General features: G+C 45.0%; 1 protein-coding gene across 1 annotated transcript in view; it reads left to right on the forward strand.

The window, feature by feature from the left end:
• The first annotated feature begins 1,013 nt into the window (after positions 1–1,013).
• The window catches only part of SLC9A1 (solute carrier family 9 member A1), a 148,027-nt gene continuing 124,068 nt past the window's right edge, over positions 1,014–24,972 (forward strand). The window contains exon 1 of the mRNA XM_077295681.1: positions 1,014–1,690. Coding sequence (XP_077151796.1) covers positions 1,387–1,690 — 304 coding nt within the window. The 5' untranslated portion in view covers positions 1,014–1,386. The remainder of the gene's footprint in view (positions 1,691–24,972) is intronic.

Consider the following 24,972-nt stretch of genomic DNA (forward strand, 5'->3'; position numbering starts at 1 on the left):
GTGTAATGTAGAAGTTGGGAAAATTAAGTAATGTGTTCTGCAAGCGGAACTCGAGATAACGGTCTTATTTCCTGCAGAGAGGAGCCCTGGCTGGATGAAGTGATGGCGATCTGTGCTGGATGAAAGATGAAGGACTTCACCTAGAGGCGTTACTGGTGAGTCAGTGTGTTACCTATACACTGACACTATACACTGTATACTATATACACCGGTCCTGTGTATAATGTCACCAGTGATCACTGTATTACCTATACACTATATACAGAGCTCCTGTGTATAATGTCACTGATGGTGATAGTATTGTGGGTTTTTTTTTTATTACTGATCAGTATTGTAGTATTCAGTCACTATGTGGTGGTAATATGTGGTCTGGTCATGATGTTGTGGTATTTGTTCTTTGTATTTGATATTATTCGATCACTGTGGTGGTAATATGTCATCTGGTCATGGTGCTGTGGTATTTGTTCCTTGTATGTGGCATTATAGGTCATTTTAAAAATTGAAAAATAAATAATAATATACCTAAATTGTATTGCATATTTTAACAAATATTTAATAGGTTAGCATAGAGTAGGGCCTGGCCAAAAGTGTCTACCTTGTCATTTTGGTGGCTTAAAAAAATCTTTTGGCCAAAACAAAAGCTGCCGGCTATATGTGTGATCTGGTGATGGGAACTGTCAATGTGTGATAGGTGAGAAGTGGAGCTTTTCCAAGAGAGAGCGGTGGGGCTGTGGCCAGTTTGAGGGGTGGAGCGTGGAGGCGGGGCTGGGGTGGAGCCTGGGCGGAGTCTCAAGGGGGCCCTGAAAATTTTGCCAGTATGGGGCCCCGAAATTTCTAGTGGCAGCCCTGTTTGTAGCGTCCAAAAGATAAAAGGATGACACTTTCTATAACAAGCCCCTCACACCTGTCATAATTTAGTTATGGAGCCCCCACAAATTGTTACAGTTCCTTCCACCACACTCTCGAGTTGGTGTTGTGCGCAGATACATAGGTGATCCCCCTCACCTACTAGTGCAGCGCTCTGCCTCATGTCAGCGACCTCCGGTCCAGCAGAGGTCGCTCGAGCGCTTGTCTCCACCCTAAGCGCTCAGTGGAAGCGCCCAGTGTTCCCGGGCGGGCTGAGCGGAGTAGGCGCCGGAGAGGAGAGTTGCCGGCTGCGGGTAGAGGGCACGCACCCTGGGAGCAGAGCGCCCCTTATCTGCCGTGCACACATGCATCGCTCACGGGCACAGAGAGATAGCTGCCTGCCTGGTGCAGGTGTGTGGTGAAGTGGCTGGCATGTAACACCCTGCTGCTGCTGCTGCCGCCGCCACAGAGGAGGGAGCGTCCTGGGATGAAGCGCTGCTCGGTGCCCTTTAGGTGTCCAGGCGGGTACCCGGCTGGTATATGAGGCTGCCCTGTGCCCAGCATACTGCAGACATGCGGCTCCTACCCGGATGCAGGTGGGCAGTGTGTGTGCTCCTCTTCCTGGTCCTGGTGCCCGATCTCCCCACACAAGCCAGCTCTCCAGATCTCACCCACTACGAGTATGAGCCCCATGGGGTCACCGAGGGGCCACACGGGGCCACTGCCAATACTACGAAACATCCCAAGCGCAAACTGTTCCCGGTGCTGGACTTGGACTATGACTACATTCGGGCTCCGTTTGAGATCGCCTTGTGGATCCTGCTGGCCTGCCTGATGAAGCTGGGTAAGTGGCACCCTGCCTGTGTGGGTGGGTGGGTGGCAGCGGGTCTGGTTTACCTTGAGGGGCTGTCATTCTGGGTGTCATGGAGGGGTGTGTGCAGATGTGTCCATACACCTCCCACCGTAGGGGGTCAGTGCCTGGAGATGGGCTCTAGTTGTCACAATTTACAGCAAAATCCACAAATCTGGATCCAGCATATAAAAAATTGTTATTAAGCTTAAATCTAAGCTACTTGCGAATATCGTCCTAAAGAACAACAAGTCCCAGGAGAAGCGTCACAGGGACTTGTTTTATGGCATGAAGTTTGCATCTGGCTGAATAATATAATACAGGTGTATTTCCCTGCTGAATCCGGAGTCTGGGTTTCGCCCTACATTGTGGATTTGGGGGATTGTACAGGTGAGTGGGTTCCTGTGTCAGTTGACACCATGAATAAAGGGTGGTTTCCTGATGTCAGGACAACGCCCCACCTTGGAGGTGGCCAAACCTGCTTGGGGTTATTGTGTCCGCCCTCGTTCAGTTGGATTGTACTCAGCTATGGGGTGGATATTCTCTGGGCATCCCTGTAATGATTGTAAGGGCGCCTGAGTCATAGTTAGCCGTGACCTTTGTAATTACACAAGGTGTCGGTGTGGTAACATGCAATCATCTTCATTACGGATGTTTGACTTTCGTGGAAGTGGCTGAGCACAATTGTACGGTCCAGCTGCATCATGCCAGCGCTATATTGCAGTGATCATAATGGTGGCATTAGTATTTCTCCTCCCTGCAGCAGGAATTGCTATAGATATCATAGTCTTATCAATCCCACTTTCACTGCTCACACCCAGGGTTGTCCTGGCTGAATGTGCATGCTATTTAAACGGGAAAAGTAGGGATTTTTTGAGTTTTAAGCTGGATTATAAAAGTCCATTTTTATACTTTGATTCCCATAGCTACAAAGAGCATTTAAATAGAAAGTGTATTATTAAGATCCTCTTTGCTGGGCTCGTCCAAACCTTTTGATTAACATTATCCAAGGCTGGGAAGCTGATAAATGGGGTTGTCGTGCAAACCGACGCTTCACACTATGCCACTAAAACCAGAAGTCTCTCATAGTAAGACACTTTGTTGTTTTTGACCCCCTTTTTTGCCGCATGCTACAGGTCTGTCATTGGACACACGTTAAACATTAGTGTATGGACTGCTATCTCTGGAGCCAGTGCTGGGTTTCAGACCCATACTTGCCAGTCTCACATATGCCTTTGGGGCCGCTGAGCAGCGGTCAGAGAGTTGCACCTGGTCTGGACAAAGCGCTTCTGGTAATGTGCTGAATAATTTTCTTTTGGCTTAAACATTTGGTTGCATTAAACGAATTGGCCTCGATTATTAAATCAGTTTTCACCAGACTTTTGGTAGAACAATTTTTTACATCAGAAAAGTGTGCAGAGCTTAGTTGTGCCAGACAGATACATCATAATTTGTCACAAAATTGACGTAAATAACGACAGTGTGTTCTAGTCACTGGCTAAAATACATTTGTTACAGCGGTGCACAGCAGCAGAGACAAGCTCTGTAAGAGTAAGTTCACACAGGGCGTTTTTGCTGCTTTTTTTCTACAGCGAAACCTGATCATCTTGGCAGGAAAGAAGCTGCGTCAAAAATGCAGGTTTAGGTGCGTTTTTGGTTGCGTATTTGGTGCGTTTTTTCTCTTTGTCCAGGCTAATGTCCTTGGATTTTCAGCAACAAAAACACAGCAATTCAAGTCAATGGGTGAAAAAACGCAGAAAGAAGTGACGTGCTCTCTATGTCCAAAAAACGCAGCAAAGCACAAAATACTGATCAAACAAAAAACCAATGTGTGTGCATGAGATTTCTGAAATCTCATAGGCTTTGCTGGTACTGTAAAAAGCAGCTGAAAATAAGCATAAAAAAGCAGCAAAAATACGCAGCAAAAACATCCTGTGTGAACGTACCCTAACAGCTGCACGCCTATTAATGGGTTTGTCACATTGACTCCAGCGCACCTTCATCAAGACTGTCATACAACATCCCACTGGTAATGAATTGGGGGCATATATTTCATTATAAACCCTACTGCGTTCTAAACTACCTTTAGACTTCACATAACTTTTTCATGCATTCTCCATACAAATCAAGCACATTTTCCGTTCTAGTGTCTTTCTTTCTTTCTTTCTTTCTTTCTTTCTTTCTTTCTTTCTTTCTTTCTTTCTTTCTTTCTTTCTTTCTTTCTTTCTTTCTTTCTTTCTTTCTTTCTTTCTTTCTTTCTTTCTTTCTTTCTTTCTTTCTTTCTTTCTTTCTTTTTTCTCTCTCTCCCCGTCCATCTCTCAATCCCCGGGAAAAAAAAAAACCAGAAAAAAAACGGATTCCTGTCTTGAATATGTGAGGTCTGTTTAAGGGAATGTACCGTATATACTCGAGTATAAGCCGACCCCCCTAATTTTGCCACAAAAAAACTGGGAAAACTTATTGACTCGAGTATAAGCCTAGGGTGGAAAATACAGCAGCTACCGGTGAATTTAAAAAAATAAAAATAGATGCTCCATACCGTTCATTATTGCCCCACAGGAGGTTCCATATAAAGCTGTGCCATATATAATGCTCCATACCGTTGATTATTGCCCCATAGATGCTCCATATATAGCTGTGCCATATAGAATGCTCTGCACCGTTTATTATGGCCCCATAGATGCTCCATATTAAGCTGTGCCTTATATGCTCTGCACTGTTCATTATTGCCCCATAGATGCTCCTTATAAAGCAGTGCCATATATGCTCTGCACTGTTCATTGTTGCCCCATAGATGTGCCATATAAATCTGTGCCATATATAATGCTCTGCACCGTTGCCCCATAGATGTGCCATATAAATCTGTGCCATATATAATGCTCTGCACCGTTGCCCCATAGATGTGCCATATAAATCTGTGCCATATAAATCTGTGCCATATAAATCTGTGCCATATATAATGCTCTGCACCGTTGCCCCATAGCTGTGCCATATATAATGCTCTGCACCGTTGCCCCATAGATGTGCCATATAAATCTGTGCCATATATAATGCTCTGCACCGTTGCCCCATAGATGTGCCATATAAATCTGTGCCATATATAGTGCTCTGCACCGTTGCCCCATAGATGTGCCATATAAATCTGTGCCATATATAATGCTCTGCACCGTTGCCCCATAGATGTGCCATATAAATCTGTGCCATATATAATACTCTGCACCGTTGCCCCATAGATGTGCCATATAAATCTGTGCCATATAAATCTGTGCCATATAAATCTGTGCCATATAAATCTGTGCCATATAAATCTGTGCCATATAAATCTGTGCCATATAAATCTGTGCCATATAAATCTGTGCCATATAAATCTGTGCCATATATAATGCTCTGCACCGTTGCCCCATAGATGTGCCATATAAATCTGTGCCATATATAACGCTGCTGCTGCAATAAAAAAAAAAAAACACATACTCACCTCTCTTGCTTGCAGCTCCTCAGCGTCCCGTCCCGGCGTCTCTCCGCACTGACTGATCAGGCAGAGGGCGGCGCGCACACTATATGCGTCATCGCGCCCTCTGACCTGAACAGTCAGAGCCAGAGGACGGGAAGATTGAGCGGCGCCCGGCGGGTGGAACGTGGACAGGTGAATATAAAATACTCACCTAGTCCCGGCGTCCCTGGCGCTCCCCCTGCCTGTCACACTGTCTCCGGGTGCCGCAGCTCTTCCTCTGTCAGCGGTCACTGGCACCGCTGATTAGAGAAATGAATTTGCGGCTCCACCCCTATGGGAGTGGAGTCCATATTAATTTCTCTAATGAGCAGTCCCACGTGACCGCTGAACAGGGGAAGAGCTGCGGCACCCGAAGACAGTGTGACAGGCAGGGGGAGCGCCAGGGACGCCGGGACTAGGTGAGTATGCGACACGCTCTCTCCCCCTCACCCGCCGACCCCACCGCCGACCGCGACTCGAGTATAAGCCGAGAGGGGCACTTTCATCCCAAAAATTTGGGCTGAAAATCTCGGCTTATACTCGAGTATATACGGTATATTTGGAAGGTCATGTTTTACTCTTCGCTTGGCTCCAGACCTTCAGGAATATTGGGAGCAGGACATAACGATTGTTGGTCAATGAACTGGGTGATTTCTTGATTTTCTTTAGAGAGGTTGCTGTTGTCTCAGAACATATGTATCATATACGGGTGTAAGTGTTTGCATTTTTCCATTAATAGCTGTGGGAAATTTGAGGCAGTGACACATTCCCAACAGAGATCATTTAGCCCTGTGAGGATAGTGCTGGAAATGTCTTTAATCAGAACAGAGAAGGATGCAGAAATAATAGCTTCTCACTATGTGTAGTGAGAATGGCAGCTGCAAAAATGAAGACTACCCTAGACCGGCTGTCACAGAGGACTGGACGCTGGACCAGGGCAGCACAAATCTTTTTGCTCAGCTCTAATGCTGACTAATTTGAAAGCAGTGAATAGATACTAGAAGCAGGGCTTCCTGTCTATTTAGTTTTTTATGATGACAAGTTGGCCCGTGTGAAATTTTCGCACATTGGCTGTCGGGGGCGCAGGCAATTTCAGGAAAATTAAGCTGGTCAAATGTAAATGTACTTGAGATGATGAACACAGAGAGGTGTGTGTCACTGACATATACAGACCAAAAGTTTGGACACACCTTCTCATTTACAGATTTAGATTTTTCTGTATTTTCAGGACTATAAAAATCGTACATTCACACTGAAGGCATCAAAACTATGAATTTATGAATTAACACATGTGGAATTATATACTTAACAAAAAAGTGTGAAACAGCTGAAAATATGTCTTATATTATAGGTTCTTCAAAGTAGCCACCTTTTGCTTTGATGACTCCTTTGCACACTCTTGGCATTCTCTTGATGAGCTTCAAGAGGTAGTCACCGGGAATGGTCTTCCAACAATCTTGAAGGAGTTCCCGGAGATGCTTAGCACTTGTTGGCCCTTTTGCCTTCACTCTGTGGTTCAGCTCACCCCAAACCATCTCGATTTGGTTCAGGTCTGGTGACTGTGGAGGCCAGGTCATCTGGCGTAGCACCCCATCACTCTCCTTCTTGGTAAAATAGCCCTTATACAGCCTGGAGGTGTGTTTGGGGTCATTGTCCTGTTGAAAAATATATGATGGTCCAACTTAACGCAAACTGGATGGAATAGCATGCCGCTGCAAGATGCTTTGGTAGCTATGCTGGTTCAGTATGCCTTCAATTTTGAATAAATCCCCAACAGTGTCACCAGCAAAGCACCATCACACCTCCTCCTCCATGCTTCACGGTGGGAACCAGGCATGTAGAGTCCATCCGTTCACCTTTTCTGCGTCGCACAAAGACACGGTGGTTGGAACCACAGATCTCAAATTTGGACTCATCAGACCAAAGCACAGATTTCCACTGGTCTAATGTCCATTCTTTGTGTTCTTTGCCCAAACACGTCTCTTCTGCTTGTTGCCTGTCCTTATCATTGGTTTCCTAGCAGCCATTTTACCATGAAGGCCTGCTGCACAAAGTCTCCTCTTAACAGTTGTTGTAGAGATGTGTCTGCTGCTAGAACTCTGTGTGGCATTGACCTGGTCTCTAATCTGAGCTGCTGTTAACCTGCGATTTCTGAGGCTGGTGACTCGGATAAACTTATCCTCAGAAGCAGAGGTGACTCTTGGTCTTCCTTTCCTGGGGCGGTCCTCATGTGAGCCAGTTTCTTTGTAGCGCTTGATGGTTTTTGCCACTGCACTTGGGGACACTTTCAAAGTTTTCCCAATTTTTGGGACTGACTGACCTTCATTTCTTAAAGTAATGATGGCCACTCGTTTTTCTTTACTTAGCTGCTTTTTTCTTGCCATAATACAAATTCTAACAGTCTATTCAGTAGGACTATCAGCTGTGTATCCACCAGACTTCTGCACAACACAACTGATGGTCCCAACCCCATTTATAAGGCAAGAAATCCCACTTATTAAACTTGACAGGGCACACCTGTGAAGTGAAACCCATTCCCGGTGACTACCTCTTGAAGCTCATCAAGAGAATGCCAAGAGTGTGCAAAGCAGTCATCAAAGCAAAAGGTGGCTACTTTGAAGAACCTAGAATATAATTTCAGTTGTTTCACACCTTTTTGTTAAGTATATAATTCCATATGTGTTCATAGTTTTGATGCCTTCAGTGTGAATGTACAATTTTCATAGTCATGAAAATACAGAAATAACTTTAACTCCTTTCTGACATTAGACGTACTATCCCGTCGAGGTGGGGTGGGCCCGTATGATCACCGACAGGATAGTACGTCATAGCGATCGGCCTTGCTCACGGCCGGGTGTCAGCCTATCGCAGCTGACATCCGGCACTATGTGCCAGGAGCGGTCACGGACCACCCCCGGCACATTAACCCCCGGCACACTGCGATCAAACATGATCGCAGTGTTCCGGCGGTATAGGGAAGCATCGCGCAGGGAGGGGGTTCCCTGCGGGCTTCCCTGAGACCCCTGGAGCAACGCGATGTGATCGCGTTGCTCCGAGGGTCTCCTACCTTCTTCTCCCTGCAGGCCCCGGATTCAAAATGGCCGCGGGGCTGCATCTGGGTCCTGCAGGGAGGTGGCTTACCAAGCGCCTGCTCAGTGCAGGTGCTGGTAAGCCTGCAGCACTGTAAGTCAGATGCACAGCAAAGTGTCAGATCAGCGACCTTACACTATAACATGATGCCGCCCCCCCCCCCCCCCCGGGGCAAAAAATGTATATATATCCAGATGTGCAAAGAGAATTAAAAAAAAATACATACATACATTTTCCCTTCACCATGACAGCACCGTACGTGAGAGATGGCATCCGCCCCCAGGAACAGGAAACCTGCAGCAGAGATAAAAGAATGGGGCGTCACCTCTCTCCTCAGACTTGGTTTCCTGTTCCTGCAGGTGGATGCCTGCGGCAGAGCTCTTACCTCCGGAGGGATCTCCCTCTGACGATTGCCAGTCCGGAGGCTGAGGTCCGCGGTGGGGGCATCTCGTACGGTGCTGTCAGGGCCGAAGGGCTGCTGCGTGCCGAGCCTTATCCCCCCAGCTGGACTCCCCGGCGTCCGCTCTGGGCAGGAGGCTGGTCCGGGGAAAAAGGGGCCTCTCCTTCCGGTCGCACGGGAGTGATGTCACACGCCAGGGGAGCCGGTGTGCTGGACACATCCAGGCGGAAGTTGTTCCAGAGGCGTGCACACCGCTCCTGCCATATAACGGGCAAAGTAAATGCGGACTGCCTGCTAAAATGGCTGAGCCAGCGACGGATCCTGACACACCGACGGTGCCTGCACCCAAGATGAGTGAGGATGCACAAGCTACCGGGGTACCTGGAGGGGTGAGTGCCTTTGTAAGGCGAATCACACATTCTGATGTCCTGTACACTGTGTCTTTTAGGGAAGGAAAGCCACCTCCAAACAGAAGAATAGGGTCTGTGCACTATGCTGAGAAACACTCCCTAGACTGTACAGCAAGAAAATCTGCCAGCCTTGCATTGATAAAACGGTGGCAGAAGAGTCTTCTTCCCTATTGCAAAATATTAAATCAATTACACGGGAGGAAGTTAAATCAATTGTTAAAGAACAGTTAAAACATCATACAACAAAGGGAACCCTGCCTCCCCCAACAAGTGTACAGGGGTCTGACATAGATTCAGGAGAAGAACCGGGAGAATTAACCCCTTCTGATGCCTCAGACCTGGACTCCTTGGATGAGGAGTATGGCCGCCCTTATTTTCAATCCGAAGATATCGGGAAACTGCTCAAACTTGTTAGGGTGACTATGGGGGTAGAAACCCCTAGAGAGCCGCGATCAATTCAGGACACTATGTTCAGCAACTTGGAGGGGAAAAAGCGTACATTTTTTCCTTTCCATGATAATATTGTGAATTTAATCAAAAGGGAGTGGAAAAAACCCAATAAAAAGATATCTATCCCTCAGGCATTGAAGCGCAAATACCCCTTTGATGAAGAGGTATGTGAAAACTGGGAAAAGGCTCCTAAGTTAGATGCAGCCATTGCTAGCACCTCTAAAGGAGTAGCATTACCATTTGAGGACATGGGAGCCCTAAGAGATCCCCTTGACAAGAAAGCAAATGCTTTTCTAAAATCGGCTTGGGAGGCAGCGACATGGTCGTTTAAACCCGGGGTTGCCGCCACTTGCACAGCACGTGCTATGGTTAAGTGGTTAGAGGAACTGAGTGACCAGATTAAAAACAAATGCCTAAAAGAGAGACTACTTTTAGGCATTACCCTCTCTACAGGGCGCTGCAAGATTCCTAGCAGATGCTTTGATTGATTCTGTCAGAGGTGCCGCACGTGCATGTGCTTTATCCAACTCAGGACGTAGAGCATTGTGGCTCAAAAATTGGACTGCTGACTTCCAATCGAAAGTTAAGCTCTGGTGGGGAACCCTGTGAAGGACAATATCTATTTGGTAAAGCCTTAGATGAGATCCTAGAGAAAGCATCGGATAAGAAAAAACATTTTCCGCCCCCTTCCTTTCCCAGACGCCGATGGGAGACCTCTCGTTCGTCCTTTCTTGGGTTCGGATATAGAGGAGGCCACGGCCGTTCAGACGATAGGTCTGTTCGGGGCAGACCCTGGAAAGAGAGAAAAGAGAGGGGATTCCTCTTCAATAAGCCTCCCCCAAACCTGATCCCAAACACCAATGATGCCAAAATCACAGTGGGGGGAAGACTCCGATTGTTTGTCCACCACTGGGCAGCGCTACCAGCTTCTCAATGGGTAACCAGCTTGTTATCGGAAGGTCAACGGTTCAAGTTCTCCAGCCCCCCCCCCCCCCCCCCCCGCTAAATCGCATAATAATGACCCAGGTGGCCGAAAAAAATCAGGCCACGCTAGAGAGAGAGGTTCATCTCCTCATTCAAAAAGAAGTTCTAATAAGAGTACTCCACCAGGAGATAGGGAAAGGGTTCTACAGCACCTTGTTCCTAACGCCAAAACCAGACGGCTCGCTAAGAGCAATATTCAACTTGAAGGCACTAAACCACTATATTCAAGTGGAGAGTTTCAAAATGGAGACTCTAAGAACGGCAATAAAGGTACTCGACCCGAACTGTTACATGGCAGTAATGGATCTAACAGATGCTTACTACCATGTGCCAATTGCTGGCCAACACCAACAGTACCTAAGATTAGTGGTAAACATTGCAAAAATTCCCACCCATCTGCAATATCAATGCCTTCCCTTCGGGGTAGCTATAGCTCCCCGTATATTTACAAAAATTATTTCCGAAGTAGCGTCTTTCATCAGAAAAGACCTAATGCTGATACCCTATTTGGACGATTTTCTGGTAATGGCAAACAACAAATAAAATTGCGAAAAAACAGTCGCCAGAGTATTGGAGGTACTGACCAAGCTTGGCTGGATTGTAAGCCTAAAGAAATCAAGACTAATCCCAACTCAAACTCAAGAATTCCTCGGGATCCTATTGAATTCAGTCAAACAGGAGTGTGTCCTCCCGCAGAGGAAAATTCAAGCTATTCAACAGAAAATACAACTGTTCGAATTAGGACGGGCCATTTCACTACGGAAAGCAATGTGGCTCTTAGGTGTTCTAACGGCAACAATTCCAGCGACCCGGTGGGCACAAAGCCACACACGAGAATTACAATGGCAGATACTAACCGAACAAACGAAGAATCCATACAACCTGAATCGGAAAATTCTTCTATCTCCAAGAGTTCAAGATTCACTAGAATGGTGGCTGAGAACAGAAAATTTAAGCAAAGCAGTACCTTGGTCAGTGCAGAATCCAGTAGTCCTAACTACCGATGCGAGCCCATGGGGGTGGGGAGCACACCTGGAGGGTCAGGTCCTACAGGGTCAATGGGGGGCCTCAATGAGAGCAGCATCTTCCAATCTAAAAGAAATGTTGGCGGTGAGGCAAGCACTTCTTCATATACGAGGAAGACATTGATGGTATTGTCCGACAACAACACAACGATAGCCTATATAAATCGACAAGGGGGCACAAGATCAGCATCCCTTATGGCAGAGGCCAAAGAGCTGTTCATATGGACCGAGAACAACCTTCTTTCCTTAGCGGGAACATACTTAAAAGGGTCAAGAGAATCAGATAGCCGATTTCTTAAGCCGTCACATATTACATCAAGGAGAGTGGTCCCTGAACCAGGGAATATTTGGGAAAATCAGCTGGGGCGTTCCAGAAATAGACTTGTTCGCCACAAAAGAAAATCGGAAGGTAAGGAAGTTCTATTCTCTGAACCCAAGAGAACACCCAGAGGGAGTGGATGCGTTTCTGTACCGATGGAACTTTCATCTAGCATACGCATTTCCCCCGATACCGTTAATCCCGACAGTCCTCAAGAAAATTCAGGAAGACAAGTCACGAGTAATCCTTATAGCTCCCTTTTGGCCAAAAAGGACATGGTTCACGTGGCTCAGACGCATGTCTATCTCGGACCCGTGGATCTTTCCGGATACCCTGGATCTCCTACACCAGGGACCAGTTCAACACCCTCAAGTACACAGGCTACATCTCACCGCCTGGAACTTGAGAGGGGGCTCCTATTAGCAAAAGGATTCTCAAACCCTTTGGTGACCACGTTGCTCGCTAGCAGGAAAAAGGTCACGTCAGAAAAATTCCAGAAAGTTTGGCAGAAATTCCTGGAATTCTTGGGGTGACAATTGTCCGAGACGAGCCTAGAAAGTCCGGTAAAAGAAATTCTAGAATTTCTTCAAAAACGGTTAGAAAGGGGGCTGCCTACTAGCATCTTAAAGGTGCAAGTCTCCGCCCTGGGTGCACTATTTGATCAAAAAATTGCTGACCACCCTTGGGTCTATAGGTTCCTCCGAGCCTCCTTTGCATCCAGACCTTCAAAATTACTACCTAAGGTAGCTCCCTGGGATCTGAATTTAGTTTTAAATGCCCTAACCGTTTCCCCCTTTGAGCCTCTTTCTTCCATTTCAATAAAGGCCTTAACCCTGAAAACTGTCCTCCTGGTTGCCTTGACTTCAGCTCGACGTACCTGCGAGCTGCAAGCTATTTCGGTAAACCCCCCTTACACTACCTTTCAGGATGACAGTGATTATTTCCTTCCAAAGGTCCACTCAAAATTCCATAGAGACCAGGAAATAATTTTGCCCTCATTTTGCCCTCAACCAAAATCCCAGGGAGAACAAACCTTCCATTGTCTTGATGTCAGACGCTGCCTGCTTCAATACATAGAAGCCACAAAATATTGGCATCAGTCATTAGCCCTTTTTGTCTCCTTCCAGGGGACAAACGGGAAAAAAGGCCTCCAAAGGCAAGTATTGCACGGTGGTTGCGTACGGCTATTTCACATTCATATTCCTCCTCTGGGCAAGTTCCTCCACAGGGTGTTACGGCTCACTCCACGCGTGCTATCGCCACATCTTGGGCAGAAAGGGCAAATGCTTCTGTGGAACAGAATTGTAGAGCGGCGGTATGGTCTTCACCTTCTTCCGACATTATAGGCTAGACTTAGGTCTGTCAAACCTTTCTTTTGGAAGAAAAGTACTATCTGCTGTTGTCACACCCTAGGAGTCTTTCTGTTTCTTCCTCTCACGTACGGTGCTGTCATGGTAAAGGGAAAAAATTATAATTACTTACCGGTAATTTGATTTTCCAGAACCAAGACAGCACTGCATTAATTCCCACCCTATCTTGGTGATGGTTGTGTGATTCACAAAAAAAAAATAAATAATAATTTTAATATATATATACACACACACACACACACACACACACACACACACACACACACACACACACACACACACACACACACACACACACACTATGTATGTATATATGTGTATATATATATATATGTGTGTGTGTGTATATATATATGTATGTATATATGTATGTATATACACACACACACACACACACACACACACACACACACACACACACACACACACACACACACACACACACACACACACACACACACACACACACACACACACGATAGACATATATATAGAAACTAAGGAGCTATACAAAATGAATGTGATATGAGTGTGTACTAACAAGGCGGTCATCTTCCATACCCTGAAACAAACTGAGGAGAGAGGTGCCGCCCCATTCTTTTACCTCTGCTGCAGGTTTCCTGTTCCTGGGGGCGGATGCCATCTCTCACGTACGGTGCTGTCATGGTTCTGGAAAATCAAATTACCGGTAAGTAATTATCATTTTTCTTTAAATAAAAAAAAAATAATAAAAGTACACATATTTAGTATCGCCGTGTCCATAACAACCCGACCTACAAAACTGTCCCACTAGTTAACCCCTTCAGTGAACACCATAAAAAAAAAAAACGAGGCAAAAAACATCACTTTATTATCATACCGCCGAACAAAAAGTGGAATAGCACGCGATCAAAAAAACGGATATAAATAACCATGGTACCGCTGAAAACGTCATCTTGTCCTGCTAAAAACGAGCTGCCATACAGCATCATCAGCGAAAATCTAAAAAAGTTATAGTCCCCAGAATAAAGTGATGCAAAAATAATTTTTTCTATAAAATAGTTTTTATCGTATAAAAGCGCCAAAACATAAAAAAAATAATTATAATAATAATAATTTTTGTGGGAAAAAAAAAAGATTTTTTATTTTCACGGCTCTGCGTTATAAACTGTAGTGAAACACTTGGGGGTTCAAAGCTCTCACAGCACATCTAGATGAGTTCCTTAGGGGGTCTACTTTCCAAAATGGTGTCACTTGTGGGGGGTTTCAATGTTTAGGCACATCAGTGGCTCTCCAAACGCAACATGGCATCCCATCTCAATTTCTGTCAATTTTGCATTGAAAAGTCAAACGGCGCTCTTTCCCTTCCGGGCTCTCCCATGCGCCCAAACAGTGGTTTACCCCCACATATGGGGTATCAGCGTACTCAGGACAAATTGTACAACAACTTTTGGGGTCCATTTTCTCCTGTTACCCTTGGTAAAATAAAACAAATTGGAGCTGAAGTAAATTTTTTGTGAAAAAAAATATTTTTTTTTGTTAGGGAGTTATAAGGGTTAAAAGTTGACCAGCAATTTCTCATTTTTACAACACCATTTTTATCTTAGGGACCACATCTCATTTGAAGTCATTTTGAGGGGTCTATATGATAGAAAATACCCAAGTGTGACACCATTCTAAAAACTGCACCCCTCAAGGTGCTCAAAACCACATTCAAGAAGTTTATTAACCCTTCAGGTGTTTCACAGGAATTTTTGGAATGTTTAAATAAAAATGAACATTTAACTTTTTCACACAAAATTTACTTCAGCTCCAATTTGTTTTATTTTACCAAGGGTAACAGGAGAAAATGGACCCAAAAGATGTTGTACAATTTGTCCTGAGTACGCCGATACCCCATATGTGGGGGTAAACCACTGTTTGGGCGCATGACAGAGCTCGAAAGCGAAGGAGCGCCATTTGACTTTTCAATGCAAAATTGACTGGAATTGAGATGGGACGCCATGTTGCGTTTGGAGAGCCCCTGATGTGCCTAAACATTGAAACCCCCCACAAGTGACACTATTTTGGAAAGTAGACCCCCTAAGGAACTTATCTAGAGGTGTGGTGAGCACTTTGACGCACCAAGTGCTTCACAGAAGTTTATAATGCAGAGCCGAAAAAATAAAACAAAAATTTTTTCCCACAAAAATTATTTTTTAGCCCCCAGTTTTGTATTTTCCCGAGGGTAACAGGAGAAATTGGTCCCCAAAAGTTGTTGTCCAATTTGTCCTGAGTACGCTGATACCCCAAATGTGGGGGGGGAACCACTGTTTGGGCGCATGGGAGGACTCGGAAGGGATGGAGCGCCATTTGGAATGCAGACTTAGATGGAATGGTCTGCAAGCGTCACATTGCGTTTGCAGAGCCCCTAATGTACCTAAACAGTAAAAAAAAACCACAAGTGACACCATTTTGGAAAGTAGACCCCCTAAGGAACTCGTCTAGATGTGCTGTGAGAGCTTTGAACCCCCAAGTGTTTCACTACAGTTTATAACGCAGAGCCGTGAAAATAAAAAATTTTTGTGGAAAAAAAAAAGATTATTTTTTAGCCCCCAGTTTTGTATTTTCCCAAGGGTAACAGGAGAAATTGGACCCCAAAAGTTGTTCTCCAATGTGTTCCGAGTACGCTGATACCCCATATGTTGGGGTAAACCCCTGTTTGGGCGCACGGGAGAGCTCGGAAGGGAAGGAGCACTGTTTTACTTTTTCAACGCAGAATTGGCTGGAATTGAGATCGGACGCCATGTCGCGTTTGGAGAGCCCCTGATGTGCCTAAACAGTGGAAACCCCCCAATTATAACTGAAACCCTAATCCAAACACACCACTAACCCTAATCCCAACGGTAACCCTAACCACACCTCTAACCCAGACACACCCCTATTCCCAACCGTAAATGTAATCCGAACCCTAACTTTAGCCCCAACCCTAACTTTAGCCCCAACCCTAACTGTAGCCTTCACCCTAGCCCCAACCCTATCCCTAATCCTAGCCCTAACCCTAATGGGAAAATGGAAATAAATACATTTTTTAAATTTTTTTAATTTTTCCCTAACTAAACGGGTGATGAAGGGGGGGTTTGATTTACTTTTATAGCGTTTTTTTTAGCGGATTTTTATGATTGGCAGCCGTCACACACTGAAAGACGCTTTTTATTGCAAAAAATATTTTTTGCGTTACCACATTTTGAGAGCTATAATTTTTCCATATTTGAGTCCACAGAGTCATGTGAGGTCTTGTTTTTTGCGGGACGAGTTGACGTTTTTATTGGTAACATGTTCGGGCACGGGAGATTTTTTGATCGCTTTTTATTCCAATTTTTGTGAGGCAGAATGACCAAAAACCAGCTATTCATGAATTTCTTTTGGGGGAGGCGTTTATACCGTTCCGCGTTTGGTAAAATTGATAAAGCAGTTTTATTCTTCGGGTCAGTACGATTACAGCGATACCTCATTTATATCATTTTTTTATGTTTTGGCGCTTTTATACGATAAAAACTATTTTATAGAAAAAATAATTATTTTGGCATCGCTTTATTCTGAGGACTATAACTTTTTTATTTTTTTGCTGATGATGCTGTATGGTGGCTCGTTTTTTGCGGGACAAGATGACATTTTCAGCGGTACCATGGTTATTTATATCCGTCTTTTTGATCGCGTGTTATTCCACTTTTGGTTTGGCGGTATGAGAATAAAGCGTTGTTTTTTTGCCTCGTTTTTTTTTTTGTTTTTTTTACGGTGTTCACTGAAGGGGTTAACTAGTGCTATAGTTTTATAGGTGGGGTCGTTACGGACGCGGCGATACTAAATATGTGTACTTTTATTGTTTGATTTTTTTTTATCTAGATAAAGAAATGTCTTTATGGGAATAATATATATATTTTTTTCTTTATTTAGGATTTTTTTTTTCTTTTTTTTTTTTTTTTTACACATGTGGAAATTTTTTTTTTACTTTGTCCCAGGGGGGGACAACACAGATCGCTGATCTGACAGTTTGCACAGCACTCTGTCAGATCACCGATCTGAGTTCCAGTGCTGCAGGCTTACCAGAGCCTGGTCTGCACCCGGAAGTAATCCCTGCACGACCCGGATGCAGCCCCGCGGCCATTTTGGATCCGGGGCGTGCAGGGATAGGAGGTAAGAGACCCTCGCAGCAACGCGATCACATCGCGTTGCTCCGGGGGTCTCAGGGAAGCACGCAGGGAGCCCCCTCCCTGCGCGATGCTTCCCTGTACCGCCGGCACACCGCGATCATGTTTGATCGCGGTGTGCCGGGGCGGTCCGTGACCGCTCCTGGCACATAGTGCCGGATGTCAACTGCGATAGGCAGCTGACACCCGGCCGCGATCGGCCGCGCTCCCCCCGTGAGCGCGGCCGATCGCGCTGGACGTACTATTCCGTCCTTGGGAATTAGGGCCCACCCCACATGGACGGAGTAGTACGTCCAATGGCAGAAAAGGGTTAATGTGCAAACAACCCTTGGGGGTAAAAGGGGTTAAAGGGAACCTGTCACCCCGTTTTTTCAATATGAGCTAAAAATAGCGTTCAATAGGGCCTGAGCTGTGCTTTACAATAGTGCCTTTATTATCCCCTGATTCCCCACCTTTGCTGCCAAAATACCTTAGTAAACTCGCCGTTTTCGGCTGTTAATCACCCAGGTCCGGTCCGATGGGCGTGGGCTAATCTCCGATTCTCCCCACCTCCGGCTTTTCACTAAGAAACTTATTCCCGGTGTTGGCGTTGTATTTCGCGCCTGCGCATTAAAGTGTCATCTCGTGCCTGCGCATTATGCTTTGCCCAACTGTGGGCATAGCATACAGCACATCATTGTGCATGCGCGGGTTTTCACTGTAACCTGTGTGCCCCGGAAGTCTGGATATGCAAATTGTGTTGTCTTGGACACCGGTAAACTTTTCCCATCCAGGACTGCTAACGTAAGTTTTGTGACAAAATCGCTTAACTATCTAGCTTTCTTTCTATTTCTTTACATCTATCTATCTCATTCTATCTATGGTATTCCTTCTAACTTTGTTGAACATGTCGCATGTGGTAGGTTGCAAGTCGTATATCGCAGGGTGTATGTCACAGTGTGTATGTCGCAGGGTGTATGTTGTATGTAATCTGCTCTTAGATAGATAAGAGAGATAAATAGATAGAAAGAAGGAATCAGAAAGTTAGAAGGGATACCATAGAATGAGATAGATGTAAAGAAATAGAAAGAAAGATAGATAGATAAACGATTTTGTTACAAAACTTACACAGGCAGTTCTGGATGGGAAAAGTTTACCGGCGTCCAGGAGAACACAATTTGCATATCCAGACTTCCGGGGCACAGAGGTTACAGTGAAAACCCGCGCATGCGCAATGATGTGCTGTATACTTTGCCAACAGTTGGGCAATACATACTGCGCATGCGCTAGAGCCTAATGCACTGCGCAACCGCAAAAAATGAGCGCGATCTGTGCTATTCACAGATCGAGTTACGTCTGACACGCCGAGGAGCGGGGGGAGAGACAGCGATTTGGCAACTCCCATCGGACGGGACCGGGGTGATTGACAGCTGAAAATGGCGAGTTTACTAAGGTATTTTGGCAGCAAAGGTGGGGAATCGAGATAATAAAGGCACAATTGGTAAAGCACAGCTCAGGCCCTATTAAACGCTATTTTTAGCTCATATTGAAAAAACGGGGTGAGAGGTTCCCTTTGAATGAGAAGTTGTGTCCAAACTTTTGGTCTGTATTAAAATATATCTATATATTAGTCACGGTTCACAGGGAGGATACCTTTATCATCCCCGCCGCTCACACTAATGTCATGAACTGGGGTTGTTTGGTTGCCCAGTTCTTTCTGAAGGGGATTTATCTATATCCCAGTTCCGGTTTGGAACTTTCAGCTCTCTGGAGCCCCCCTGACCCTTAGGTCAGACAGGGTACTGCACCTAGGATAATTAGTCACCAGAAAGGCTGCCTTGCTTTGTACTGGCTAATGGCACGCTGCAGCGAGGGCGATATAACTGCTCCCACTCAGGCGGGTACAATAATTATCAATGCCGTTCGTCGCTACAAACCAGCTCCGATTACTTAATTAACGTGTCCGGAGCCAATCCAAATTAGTAGCGTAATTCACTTCAGAGGACATGGCAGTACGTTATAGAGCAAGGAGAAACAAAACTAGTAATTTTTATATATTTTACTCCAAAAAAGTAGGCAGTGTTTACAGAAGGGTAAAAAGGATATTATAAACGTAGACAAGTATCGTATGTACAGTACAGTTACAAATAAAATGGGATTAAAGTTGGAAAACACTTACAATTCATTATGTCATTTTATCTCATGGCAGACCATGTGCTGTGGGGAATGGGCATACATCCCAGGTGCATTACAGATCTGTCTTGCAGCTAGACTCGGGACAAAAGACTAGTGAAGATTGATGTCTCCTTCACTTAACTCCGTGCCCAAAACCAAGGCATTCCCTCTGTGGTGACCTCACTCAGAGGCTGAATACTCTCCTTTCTTGGAGTTATGACAAGCCATTTGTATACAAAACTCGCTGTGTGAACCTCGGAGATGAACGAAACAATGATCATGATGCTCATCACGTCATTGGGGTTCTTTTAAGTATAAATATGTCAGATATATGACCCCCTTACAGAGATATCCGTTCCTTGCATTTTGTTGGGCTTAGATCCTAGCGATTTCAGTGAGTTATAGATTTCTCGGTGGACATTCGGAATATGTAACCCTTATATCTCTATCCCTGATTAGTGCCATTATACATAACTTTTCAAGATCAAAAGATCCCATGTGGTTTGAAAGTTGCTGTACCAGTTATAGCTGGTATCGGGCGGGAGGGGGGATGATGGCTTTCCCAGCACAAAGCCATAAAAATTCCTCAGTGGATGTTGCTGGCACCGCTGGTCTCACATTACCGCTATATAGCAGAGAGGAGGGAGGAAGAGTGGCTTAGAATTCAAGCCTGTGTTGGCAGGCAGAGGAAACTGCAACTGAGAGCTCTGTACGTGTAATTGAAATAATAAGAAATTCTTCCTATTTCCTGACATATGTTTTCACAAATATTTAAGCCCATGGATCCATTATATGTCCATTTTGCAAGCCGGCGAGAAAATCTCGGCTTATGGATGTCATACGGATGTCACACGGATGCTGACATGCGAGAAAATCGTATCCTCTCACTGCACACGGATGACCTGTGGATCACTGTTCAGGGAACATTTCTGCGATTCTCGTCCGATTAAAACGGACCGATTTTATTTTTATACGTTGTGTGTGACTCCAGCCTAAAGGAGATCCCCCCCTCCCCCCAACATTAAACATAATGGTATTTTATTAACTGTTCAGAAGGGGTCTGATTGTCAGGACCTTGCAAAAGAACAGGGACAGCAGCATTTTTTTTCCCCTCCACAGTGGCACTTCCATCTATCTGCAGTGTAGAGATGTGCAACACAGCCCTATGTATGTGAACGGAGCAGCTCCCTGTACAGCAGTGCCACTTTGACAGTAAAAATGATGGAGAATTGACCCCATAACTGAGCGTATTTACACCATTGTATAATAATTGGGAATATCCCTTTTTTTAAAAAAAGTAATATCTGCAGATTATTTTACCTTTTTTTTCCCCCCTACGGTTGGATTTTTTTTTTTCAATCTTTGCAAGGTTGTTCCACCAATCTCTCCCATCGGGAAACAATGTACAGTCTGAGTTGTCAACACTGCAGTTTTTTACTTGGAACCAGAGGTGTCTCCAGGTCACCAATAAGCTGCAACCTTAGAAGGAAGATAGACTTTTCAATGACTGTCCAATAATACGGAAAATCAGGATGGTTCAAAACCTGTCCTGTCCTTTTTAGGCTGCTTTCGTTTTTATCTTCAGTTTTAAAGCTGAAGTCTTAAACAGGTAAAGTTTTACTTTTATTGTACTTCCACATATGTAGCAAATATTTTATATGTACCTGCCTGAAATCGGCTGGGCAAGGAGTTCAGCAAGCTGGAAAGCCCCCAAGGCAAATGTTAGGATTTGTTTCAGCTTAGTGGTATTGTCCTTTGGGGTAGTATGGTGCCACCTGCAGTTCATTTTTCCTTACTGCAGGTTTTTGAAAATTAATGTTTAAACTGTATTTTTTGATAACATTGTGGATGTGTGGTTTGTTTGGCTATTTTCTTGCTGAAGGGGGCCAGTTTTCCTTTCAGATGGTATATCATTTGTTTGTGTGGGAGCAGTATGAACGGAGATACAATGCAATCACTGAAAAAGAGTGTCTTGAAATAATATAGAAGGATTTGGAGGAAGTATTGAGTAAATCCTGACAAGAAGAACAGCAAGAGTTCTGCTTTCCCTAATGTTGCAGGTTGAATGATGTGAGTATAGAGGAAGCTCTTTAACTGTGGGTGAGAAGAGTAAGGCTCACATACAGAAGATGGGGGGGCAATGGACCTTGCATCTATCTCGAGGACAGGGGGCCTCGATGCGCACTGCTGTCGGTGGTGAGATGGATGGAATTCTTTCATTGGTATAGGAATTCTGACAACCTCCCCACTGATCATGGCACGTGACAGGGCCGCTTTCAAGATAAATGCAGGTCCAATTAGTGGGACCCTCATTTGCTATAAATGTATGACTTGTCCTGTGGATTTGTATGAGCTGAAAATACCCCTTTAGGCTTCGTTTTTACATCCATGTTTGTTCAAGTACGCAGAAAAAAAAAGGTATCAATGTTTGGTCCGTATGTCAAGTCTTACCATCAGTGTTTCACCGGTAATTTTCACATGTGGATTAATTAAAAAGCTTCTCCTCTCCTTTACTAGGTACCGTATTTTTCGGACTATCAGACGCACCGGACCATTAGACACACCCCAAATTTGGGGTGAAAATTGCAGAAAAAAGATTTTTTTTTATAAGATGGGGGTCCGTCTTATTGTCCGTATTTACAGTATCTTACCTGAGGGCTGGCGGTGGCAGAGCAGGGTCACAGGAGGCATGGTGTCGGCAGAGGTGGGGTGATGCGGTACGGCGTGCACCTGAGCAGGGTCCCTTTCTGCTTAGGTGGGCGACGCCACGGCCTGGTGTCCATGGGGGGGTTGCAGCAGTGGTGTGGCGATGGCAGAGGTGCGGGGATAATGAGCGGTATGGCGTGAGCAGGGTCCATTCCACAGGTGAGGTGACGCAGCGGCCCGGTATCCAATGTAAGCAGCAGAGCCGGGTTAATCACCGGTTTCTCGGTGGCGGCGGGCATCTTCCTGAGGCCGCGTGTGCGCAGATGGAGATCACGGCGGCCATTTTCTTGAAGCCGAGATCTACCGTAAATCTGCGAACTCGGCTTCAGAAAGCCCCAGGAAGCAGAGCACTCCCATCTGCGCACGCGCGGCCTCAGGAAGATGGCCGCCGCCACCGAGAAACCGGTGATTAACCGCCATATTAGCCGCCATACCGCTCATCATCCCCGCACCTCTGCCGCCGCCACCACACCACTGCCGGTAAGCCTGCATTGCGACTATAAGACGCACCCCCCATTTTCCTCACATTTTTTGGGGGGGAAAAAGTGCGTGTTATAGTCCGAAAAATACGGTAAATCATGGACAGCACATAGACATCACACTGGTGCCATCCGTGTGCTGTTCATGATTTCCAAGGGCCCATAGTTTTTTATTGGCACTTTGCATCCATGATGCTGATAAAAATGGACATGTCTCCAAGATTTTTGCGAGGACACAGTCTACAAAGAAACACAGACATGTGAACATTGGCTAGAACATGTGAAAAACTGATGTGTGAATGAGGCCTAAAAAATATGCTCCACGTTACTTAGCCTGCATGTGTACCCAGACCACGAATAGGCTGATCCTGTCAATCATTTCTTACTATTTATTGTTAAATGTTAAGTTCTAATGTGATAAATTAAATAATCTTTATGTGCTGAGCAGTTGTAATGCTGGATGAAAAATCATCTGTTTTGCATCCTGAAAAAAACAATTTTCCATCCTTACAATGTTCAGTATATGGCAAAATCATAGTTTTGTGGGCCAATAGTCCATTTTTGGCATTCAAATGCTGTTTTATACTTATACATCTTAAAGGGAATCTGTCAATGGCCCTAGCTCACTAAGTCACTACAGTGTCTCTACTTCATCGTTTTTCTGCAATCTAGCAACCCCCTTGTGGTGGTCACATACTTTCAGAATCGGCTTTTATTTTACGTTTGTACCATGCAAATGTTGTTCTGCTAGGATTTTGTTTCCCCCATGTTAGTCCTGCCTACCTTCTTGCAAGCATGACCCTGTGTGTGCAATTGACTTGATTTCCAAGAGCGACATTACCATTGGCCCCTTGCACATGTTGTGCTTGTACGCTGTGTTTTCCCTCCTTTGATATGTGCAATGAAGGGGACTGTGCTCTTCCCAGTTTCATCGGTGCACTTTGCACTTGCTGGTAGGACTGAGACATCTACATAACGCAAGTGCAGAATAAAACTTGATTTTGAAAGTATGTAAAGATTATAAAGCCGCAAGGATTGGGAGATTAGAATGCAAAAATATCATGGAGTAGAGACCTCTGATGTTTTAGTGGGGCTATGGGCACTAATAGGTTCCCATTAAACAAACAACCCCATTTATTGTGCACCTGGGCTGAAAGTATGCTTGTGTGCCTAAAAGCTGACAGGCCCACATGATTTTTTTGTTGACTGTGTGTAATTTAGATAATGGGCCATTTTGTGCAAAGCCTTATCCGTACTTGAGCGATGCTTACTGAATTTGACTACAAATGGATATTGTAGTCTGCTTTTGATTTTTTTCCACCATTTTTTTCTTTTTTTTTCAAGATTATTTAAAGAAAAAATTATACCGTATATACAATATAAGATTATAAAAGGAAAGCAGTGCTTCATATGTCAAGAAAAGGTTAGGTTGCTGTTTTCTCCTCTCTTATACATGGTTATTGGGGATCAGTGTCAACTCTTGTAAGGCGGGTCCACCTATAAAGGACTTGTTCAGTGCTGCTCCCTCTTCTCTTAGCCCAATTACAATCCAGAATCCTGGCGAGCACACCGATCGTCATCAGTGATGTCAGTTATATCTGTAGGAAAAAGATGTGTACTTCCTAATTATAGGGTCTACTAAATGGTGGCCTGATTCGAACACATCGAGTAGTCTACAATGTATGACAGAACTTGTTCAGTAAACGTAGCATATAACAGCCCACGTAGCATATAGCACAGCCCACGTAGCATATAGCACAGCCCACGTAGCATATAGCACAGCCCACGTAGCATATAGCACAGCCCACGTAGCATATAGCACAGCCCACGTAGCATATAGCACAGCCCACGTAGCATATAGCACAGCCCACGTAGCATATAGCACAGCCCACGTAGCATATAGCACAGCCCACGTAGCATATAGCACAGCCCACGTAGCATATAGCACAGCCCACGTAGCATATAGCACAGCCCACGTAGCATATAGCACAGCCCACGTAGCATATAGCACAGCCCACGTAGCACAGCCACGTAGTATATAACAGCCCACGTAGCATATAGCACAGCCCATATAGCACAGCCACGTAGTATATAACAGCCCACGTAGCATATAGCACAGCCCACGTAGCATATAGCACAGCCCATATAGCACAGCCACGTAGTATATAGCACAGCCCATGTAGCATATAGCACAGCCCACGTAGCATATAGCACAGCCCATATAGCACAG

The sequence above is a fragment of the Ranitomeya variabilis genome, chromosome 3 (genome assembly GCF_051348905.1).
Source record: "Ranitomeya variabilis isolate aRanVar5 chromosome 3, aRanVar5.hap1, whole genome shotgun sequence".
Lineage (NCBI taxonomy): Eukaryota > Metazoa > Chordata > Amphibia > Anura > Dendrobatidae > Ranitomeya > Ranitomeya variabilis.